This window comes from Poecilia formosa, unplaced genomic scaffold (assembly GCF_000485575.1).
Source record: "Poecilia formosa unplaced genomic scaffold, Poecilia_formosa-5.1.2 Scaffold569, whole genome shotgun sequence".
Lineage (NCBI taxonomy): Eukaryota > Metazoa > Chordata > Actinopteri > Cyprinodontiformes > Poeciliidae > Poecilia > Poecilia formosa.
In genome coordinates, this window is record NW_006800508.1 from 252,176 (window position 1) to 261,881 (window position 9,706).

Genomic DNA, 9,706 nt, shown 5'->3' on the forward strand with positions numbered 1-9,706 from the left:
CAACAAAGGGTCCTTTGGAAAAACTTAGTTAATGAAAATTTTAGCAAATCACCTTTTTCTTGTTAGTAAATTAGACAGAAACCCATTCTATGGTTTACTACATGTAGTAAAATTATTTGTTTTTTTGTTGGGGTTTTTTTGTACAACATAATAAGCCTTCCGGTCACCTTGTTACCTTTGACCTTTTGCTCGTGACACATGATGTAATTGCCTCTCGCACAGTGAGATAAGGCGGCTAACTGGAGCTCAACGTAGCAAACGTTCTAGAAAACAGAACAGTTTTTGGTGAATTAAAAAAAAAAAAACGTTTTGGTGAATAAAGTGGAGTAGACTTGTTACTTGTCAGATGATGGAAAACGTTGAACGTTGTATCGTTTCTGCTTCAGCACGGACTCGCAGTTTAAGCAGAGAGGTAATGAAATACAACAGACACTGACAGGCCTCTATGTCTGCCTTTCTCTGAATAACTAGTGGGAGGAGACAACCAGGTGAGAAAAAATTGTTCTTATCTATCGATTCAGTATTTTTATCATACAAACATTAGGCTGTTGTTGCGCTATTAGCTAGCTGCTAGCTAACGACTTTGCTAGCAAGCAAGACAACTAAAAAGCTTCTTCCCTGTGTACGAGGCACATCACCCGTCCAAAACTTATCATCTCCATAATGGATATATGTCCGATCTTCTAATTTCCTTTGCTGCATAATGTACATCGCATTTATTCTAGCTTTAGGTAAATGTATCTTGAAGGAGAATAGCACTTAAATAAAAGTCCAACAAGGATATTCATTTAGAATTAAAAATAACTCACCCTGAACAACATGATAGTATGTAATAAAAGCGAGTCATTAATGAAGGGGAAAAATCTCAACCCAGACCTTAAGATTAGGGTCTGGTTTGCAGAGTATGAATTTAATTTTTTCCCCAATTATTCAATGAAAAAAAAAAAAAAAAACCTCAGTTAAGTAAAATAAAACTGTAATCAAAACTTTGGGATTTGTAATGATTTTTTTAAAACAAAAAGTTTTGTTTAAAAAAACTTTTTTTTTTTAATTAAATAACTCATTTTTGTCTTGTGAACTTAACCCTAACCCTATATCTTTTGTTGCAATTTTAGGCCCTGCGCATGACGTCATGTGAGAATCACAAGCAAAACTTTGAGTCACAAACAAAATTTAGAATATCAAGAAAAGATTTATGACAAGTGCAAATAAGTTTTTTTTTGCAAAAAAAAAAATCACTTCATTAGACAAAAATGTGATTTTAGTTTTAAAAAAAGGTTTTTAAGCAAAACTGAGTAGGCTTTTCTCATGGTGCCATGCATTGATAATTCAATATTTGCTTTTGTTTTGTTTTTTCTTTCTTTTTTCTCCATTTCCACGTTAAAGTTTGATGCAGCTCTGCTTTCCTGAATGGACCATCTTCATCTCCACTGCAAGTGTAGCAAACATGATGGCTACACTTGCAGCCATCATGTTGCAAGTGTTGTACTGTAATCTCTTTTTTTATAGATTACAGTACACTAAAAGGTTGCATTGGGCCCTTGTTTATATTTTTAATAGTGTAATTCTGTAAAGACAAAATATGTCTGGTGGTCTAGCTTTGATTTACATATCTTGTTAAATTGTGGGTTTGAATATTGAAATACTTTCCTATAACAAAGTAGACCTGCAGAAAGAAATTACTAATAAAATATCTTACATATGCATGCATCTCACAATTTTCTAATTTATCTTTGTTTATTAAACTCTGAAAGCTGTGTGGCTTTGTTAATATTCTGTCCTAGAAGGCGGTTAGATGTGCCCTTTTTTTTTTTTTGAGCACCTGCCCCTATAGTGGTTTCTGCATGGCCCTGGATGGCTCAATGTAAAGATTGTAGAGAACTTTGGGTCCTCTGAACTAGAGAAAGCACTAACTACAGGCCATTTTTCACAACTGTTAGGATAATAGATGAATTACATCACTGTTATCTTCACTGTTATATTTTTCTCTTTGGTTAACCAGGCCACATCAAATGGCTAATTACAATGATACCGAACGGTTTTATGTCATACTGACCCAGGACAGCTGTGGCTACAATCCAGCAGCTTGCTATCATCAGTGTGTGAACGGAAATTACTAATTTCATGAAAAACATCTTTAAATGTTCCGCTAAAAGCACTATGTAAGTCTGATGTCATTTCATTTAATTTCATTTAATTTGTGATTGAAATTCAACATTATTTAAAGGGGAAGTATTATTGACTTTACTGAGTTTTATATCGTGTCATTATTACTTCATCAAAAACCCACCTGGAGTGTTGCTTTGATTCTTTCATTCATGTCTGAGAAATCCTTAAATCTCCCCTAGCAACCATTCAGGGATGCCTAAATGCTTGGTCTCACAAAGCGCCAAAGCACCTTCTAAAAGCTGCAGTCTCAATTTTTTTTAAACAACTGTGGCATTTTTATAACAATTGCACGTAACATAGTTACTTTATCGTGCTATAAAATGTCACTATGTGCCTGGAAAATACATAAAACCCTTTGAGTACAAAGTGCAGTCAGTGAATTCAAACATAAGGCAAGGGAAGACCTAGTATACAGTCATGGGTAACCCAACAAAAACACATATATTAAAAAAGAAATCCGCCCTAAGCTTTACAGAACTAATAAGAAACAAAGCAAGTTAGTGCTGAAATTTGCTCTTTATTTGGCAGATTGAAACATTGTGATCTGCTTTGTAAAAAGCCTAAATGAACAAAAAAGAGTAAAATACAAAATAGAAATGGCTGATTATATTTACTGGCGATTTTGAAATGGCTGACAGTAATTTTAAACATGGCTAGACCTTCCTCCCTCCTCACAAATCTTCACTAATTGTCAATGGAGAAATAAAGTGGAAGGGGGCCTTTCTGTTTTATTAAACTTTGAACATGTTTACTTATGTAGCATATTCTATAAATTTAATATCTCTGGTAGAATTAGGTTTACTCAGGAGTCTTCTCCCCAGCAAATAATGAGGCCCTTGTTTCTGAGCTTTTAATTGCTTACTGGTCTCTGTTATCACAGCAGTCATAAAGGCATGATAATAACTAAGTCTTGTAATGGTAGTCTAGAGAGAGAGAGAGGGCCTCAGTAGGAAGTAGATGGTGGGTTTGGTAGGTAATTGTGATCTAAGATGATGTTGGACACAGTGACCAAAAGAACATGGCCACTAAAAGCAAATAGTTTCACATGTCAGCTGTCAGTAATTGAAAAAGCTGTTAAGAATTTTTGAGTGTATCCACACATAACTCTAAGTGAACTGTAGACCCACTTACTTGATTTGGCTACTAATAGTTGAAATGAATGTCCACACTTTGAAATACAGTCTTATCCCTGAATAAGTTGTTGCAGTTGTCATGTGTGAAATGTACAATCAAGCACAAATGGACACAATTATTAGAAGCTTTTTTTGACTTCGCAGTTTTAGAACATTCTTACATTGTATTAATATTTTTCCACATATCTCTTTTTCTGTGTATTTGTACTGTGCTAATGAGGTCAAATTATTCGCTTTAAAAAAATGAATTCAGGCTCGTATTGTGCTTTTCAGGAAGTTTTATTTCTGACCACCACAGGCAGGCAAGGTGGATGAAGTATCTTGCCCAAGGACACAACAACACAGACAGACAGTTAAGGTGTTTGAACCAGCAACCCACTGACTGCAGGCAAACTCCTACCACCCTCACCATTTTTATAAGTTTCAAAGGATTGGAAACAATTGTAGCAAAAGATGTTGGATTTTGATGCCCCCGCTTCAGCATTCTTCTGGGTGGAAAAGCTGGAAACATATAACATATGAAAATATATAGCATCAGTGAATGAAGGAGCTGCCATGTTCTTCCCCTAACTCTGTCTGAGGAGGGACAGGAAGGGCTCCTCACTTTAAACTTCCTGGTGAAACACTGCCTCCTCTTTGGTTCCGCCTTTCTTCCTTTTAATTTAACACTGTATTTTGCTCAGTTTTAGTCTCAAAAATAAAATATTGAAATTGTGTTTGCTCCTTGCTGGTAATAAAATTTGTGTAGTAACTTATGATCTTCTAAGCAGATTTAAACAAGCAGTGATTAAAATCTCCCACATTAAAGTGTATCACATCACCCCAATTTAGACATAATTAGACATAACTATATTAGTTTATTATATTAAATATTTATATTTAACAACAAATTTAATGTCTGGCAAAATACAAAGTTGATGCTTTTTAATCCTTCCTTTTCACATATAATATATTCACTTATAATCAGAGCTGCAATGCTTCGTTCTGAATTCCTGGGTATTGTAGCTCCACAGACCCCTCGCTTACCTCTGTTCTGATGCTCATTTTATAGCAACTCATTTTGCTGCTGTCTTTTTAAATGTGAATGAGACATTTCACGCCCCGCCCCCTTCAGGGTGCAGAGAATTCCACTCATAGACTGTTCTTCCGTTTTTGTAGTTACCGTATTTTTCAGACTATAAGCCGCTACTTATAGTAGCTTATAGCCTGGTGCAGCTTTTCTGTGAATTTTTTCTTCATCTGCCAGGGGGCTCTTTAGCAGAAAGTGAATCATTGGAAGTCAAAATTGGAAATCAAAGAAGAAAGTGCTAATTTTCATTTAGAACAAGCACATGCAGGCATGACAGAGAAATTTCTTCAAACTCATATGATGCAGCTTTTAAGTTGAAAGCTATCTACTATCGATCTGGCAGTACAGGAGGGAAATAGAGCCGCTGCACGTAAGCTCAGCATAACAAATCCATGGTTCGGCGTTGGAGATGCAGAACTGCATCCTTAATAAATCCAGCAGATTTATTAGGACGCAATGTGTATCGCACCAGCAGTGCTCTCTGATGATGCATAAAAAATCTGGTGCAGATTGATGGGTATTTTTCTCAAACCTACATAAAAGAACCACAGACAACGTATATGAATTTTATAACCAAGCTTTTGCAAAAGGAGTAGACTCCGCCAACTGCTCCTCCGAGCCGTTCACAGAGCGTTCTGGTCTGCTTCCGCGTGAGCCCGTTTTATTGTCAAAGCAGAACAGCCACAGGGAGCAACCAGGAAAAACAACAGAGGTCGTAAAACATTTAACCCAAACAACTAGCAACCCAGTTCCAGGTGTGATATCTGATCTACGGTCTGAGCCCGGTTCAAATCTCAGTCAAACTGTCAACAAAGAAGAGGGAAGATAAACATAAGACAAAATACGACTGCACACAGGCAGTTCCTAAGTTAGGAGGTATTCCGGTTGATAAGAATTTAATGTCTGGGAAACACAGAGTTAACTGTCTCGCATGAAGATGAACAGACAGTCGTGACCTCCAGGTCAGTTCATACACACAGAAGGAAGAGAACACTTTAAACTGAAAATCACAATAATACTGAATGTTAATTAACTATTGATTAACATTAGACTGAATATGAACTAAAGTAATAACAAAATGATACCAAAAAATCTCTAACATTCCCCCCTTTTTATCATTTTACTATGTGTGTAAACTTTATACAAAAGCCAAGTATAGAAAAGAAAAGAACCAATAAATGCAAGAAATTTTTTTTCCTTATTTTTTCTAGTCTAAACATAAAAAGTACACAATGAATAAATGAATACAATGAATAAATGAAATGAATAAAAACAAAAGAAAAACAGCAAAGAATCAAATGCAGTTTTCTCATCACTAACACCACTTGTTTGTCACATTTTCGGTGTAGGAATCATACAGGATGTGATATAATCTGTTTATTGATTACAGCAAGTCATCATTGTTCAGAAAATCATCAGAAACTCGAAACAAGTCATCTTCAGTTGTCTCATAGGATGCCTTTGCTAGCTGATAGTTGACAACAGTTGTGTTAATTGTTTTAAACATCATATTTCGTAGACAAGGAATAATGCAACCCGTAAAAAGACAGAACAGAACTAAAACAATCAGAATAGGTGTCACGAGCTTTAACAGTAAAGTCCACCATGGTCCAGATGTGAGCCATGAAAACAAATCAAAAGAGGGTGAGCCGCGTGTTCCACTNCAGATCGGTTGATTCTTAGAGATATAGCTATTGGAATAACCTAGAGGGTGCAGTGGCGTTAAACTGCAATTTGATGCTCTTTTGGGTTCTTTAGAGGTTAACAGAGATCAATCATAACAAGTTTGGTGTAAATCGGATAATGCTCGTATGATTTAAAGACAATGATATGCAAAGGGATTAGAATTCACCATTCAACCATGCCCAAATGCTCCAGCCAGCAGCCAGTGTTGAAAAAAGGATTTACCATCATGTTGTTCTATTTCATTAAACACAGGTTTAAATCTGCACAAACTATAACTCTATAGTTTGTGCAGATTTAAACCTGCAAACTATAACTCTATAGTTTGTGCAGATTTAAACCTGTGTTTAAATCTGCGTTTAGTTTAGTTTGTGTTTAGTTTGTGCAGGTTTAAATCTGCACAAACTATAACTATAGTTTGTGCAGATTTAAACCTGTGTTTAAATCTTTAAGTCCTTCTTTTACTCAAAAGAAGGAAAACAGTGGGAAAACAGGAGACTTCTTGCTGAAAAGGGGTGGGGCAAAGGTGATGTCGCCACCTGATCATGTGAATGTGATGAGCTCTGATCTGACACAAAGAAAGCTTGATTCAGCTAGGAGCTTGTGTGGCAAACGGTTTCATGGCGAATGGTCAGATTTGAGGATTGGCCATGCCCACATGCTTTGATGTACAAGAAAGATTTTGATAACTTTTGACCTTCAATGTCTCAAGACTGTGTTGACTGATTTTAAAGCCCAGATCTCAAAAGCTGTAGGAGGAGTTCTTTCAGATACAACATGTCTAACAAAGAGAAAATGGCAGCTTTATCCAAAATGGCTGACTTCCGGATGGGTTTAGACCATGGCGCCAAGAGACTTTTTTCGGTCCTGTCAAGATGTGTATGTGTACCGAATTTCATAATTGTCGATCAAAACATAGGTTCCGGCTGATTTGTTAAGGATTTCTAGGGGACGCTGTGGAGGAATTAGGCCACGCCCACAAACTATTGAACTTCATTTCTCTCAGGGGATGGGCAAGGATTGATCATAGTGAGTTTGGTGCAGCTTGGCTGAAATATGTGAAATTTTGGCAACGGCGTGACCATGCTCTTTACCGAAAAACTCTGCGCATTAAAGCAAGTGAGACCAACTAGTTATCTGTCTTCTAACACAATCAATCAATCAAATTTTATTTGTATTGCACATTTCAGCAACATAGAATTTCAAAGTGCTTTACATCATAACAAACACAAAAACACAAAGTCATGCATCATAGAATCAACAATCAAAACATGACATTAAGTCAAGTACCATTGTTAAATTTGTAATTGATTACGTTTCAAATACAGCTCTAAACAGGTGGGTTTTTAGTTTAGATTTAAAGGAAGTCAGTGTTTCAGTTTTCTGGAAGTTTGTTCCAGATTTGTGGTGCATAGAAGCTGAATGCTGCTTTTCCTCATTTGGTTCTGGTTCTGGGGATGCAGAGCAGAACCAGAAGACCTGAGGGGTCTGGAAGGTTGATACTACAACAGCAGATATTAATGTATTGTGGAGCTAAATCGTTCAGTGATTTATAAACTAACAACAGTATTTTAAAGTCTGTTCTTTGAGCTACAGGGAGCCAGTGTAGGGACTTTAAAACTAGTGTTATGTGCTCTATCTTCCTGGTTTTAGTGGGAATGTGAGCAGCAGCGTTCTGGATCAGCTGCAGCTGTTTGATTGATTTGTTGGACAGACCTGTGAAGACGCTGTTGCAGTAATCAATGCAACTAAAGATAAACGCATGGATGAGTTTCTCTAGATCTCACTTTGACATAAGTCCTCTAATCCTAAAGAGGTTCTTCAGGTAGTAGAAGGCTGACTTTGTGACTGTCTTTATGTAGCTCTGAAGGTTCAGGTCAGAGTTCATCACTACTCCCAGGTTTCAGGCCTGATCACTATGTTTTAGTTGTAATAACTGAAGCTGTGCATTGACTCTAGATCATATTGATCAGCCCAAGGGGGTCAGAGATGGAGCTTTCTAAATAAGCTTAGAAAGTTTAGAAAGTTTACTTAGAAGCTGTTCTGAGACAGCATGGATTAGATTATGTCAAACTATGACAACATAGGATAGTCAGGCATCCAACCAACCAGTATCCCTCATGCCAAGTTTGGACCCAATCGACCTTTTTATGTGTAAGTTATAATGTTTTGTTTGCTTTGGCAAGTATGCCAAGTTTGCCGCTTTGCCAATAATAGTTTAATAGTGCTATCAAACCAATGGCCAGGACGTCATTATCAACACACTACATTTATGTCTGAAATTAGCTTTGCTGTTATTTTAGCATTATTTGGAATTTACTGCTTTGCTGTGTCCCTCATTTCCATAGCGAGAAGGAACTGACACCTCAATCAGTCGTCTTTCAGTAAATCCCTCTTGAACCTGGTGGAGGTTCATAAGTTTCGAAAAAGGAATTTTCTAACTGATGTGGGTACATTCCCGAGAAAAATTTAAATTTAACCAGACACTTCGAAGAGGCAGGGGTGATGTAAGGAATCCTGTGTGTTAACTAGAACTTTTTTACTTGTTTACTTGCAACTTTGGCATAAATTTACTTGGACTACTAAAATTGCTGCGAGGAGGGAAAAATGCAGATTCACAAAACTGATTAGCCAGTGAATGACTGAATATAGTGTGAATATCTGGAGTTCTCTGGACTTTATAAACCAAAGCACAAAGCATTTTAGAAGCATTTGTAACAAGGAAAATTGTAAATAACATTGTACAATGTAAATTAACTTGTTTTTGAGCTTTAAGGAGTGAGGTAAAATTCAGATTAAGTAGAACTGTATTCATATGTTTTTAATTCGTAAGCAAAAACAGTGACAGGCAAACATAGTCAGTGCTCTTACCATTGCATTAAACCAAGCCATCCTACATCCTGCAAAGCTGTTTGTAATGTACTGTGTCATTAACTAGATTCTTTCTTTTTTTCTTTTTTTTTTCATTTGTTTCCCTAGGATAAAGAAGAGGTAATCTACATGGAGATAAGAAAAGAACTGCCCGAAGATCAAAAATAAATATGAGAAAACAAGACGAGTGAGAGAAGACATGGAGCTAAATAAATGGGAAAGTTAAAGGAAAGTTAAGGAGGTTTATTGTTCATTGAAGGAGAATTAACGTCCAATGGAACTGAAAACAGAAAGTGGTAAAAGAAAGACCCAAAGAACAGAAGAACTACATATGAAAGCAGCTAAAAGTTGAGGAGAAAAAGGTGGCTGATTAGCTGAAAGACAGAAGAGACATCTGGATGAGCTCTCCGGGTGCAGGCAGCAGGTCCTCTGCCCTACAAAGATGGCCTCTAACTTCAGTGACATCGTCAAGCAGGGCTACGTACGAATGCGGAGTCGGAAGCTCGGGGTTCGTGTGTTTCTTCTACATTAATGGAATGCTACTTGGAGTCTTGCTATTACACTGCCTGGCCTAAAAATCTCCTTTGATTTAACCAAGCAATAAGGACAAGCAGGGGTGAAAATTAGCACCTGCCACTGGCCAAATACAGGTAAAAGTATGAAGTAGCGTGTAAATTGGAGCAACACACCCGCCACTGTGGCGGGTTGACAATTTGAACAGAAAAAAATAGCTGCATTCAGTTTGAACTTCTGTCCAGTTTGAACTGACCGTCTGGACTAC

At 36.9% G+C, this 9,706-nt stretch overlaps 1 protein-coding gene across 2 annotated transcripts in view; it reads left to right on the forward strand.

The window, feature by feature from the left end:
• The window catches only part of dok4 (docking protein 4), a 38,871-nt gene that overhangs the window by 2,962 nt on the left and 26,203 nt on the right, over positions 1–9,706 (forward strand). For both annotated transcript variants that reach the window (XM_016665322.1, XM_007540866.2), the window contains exon 2: positions 9,034–9,433. In XM_016665322.1, coding sequence (XP_016520808.1) covers positions 9,324–9,433 — 110 coding nt within the window. In that variant the 5' untranslated portion in view covers positions 9,034–9,323. The remainder of the gene's footprint in view (positions 1–9,033; positions 9,434–9,706) is intronic.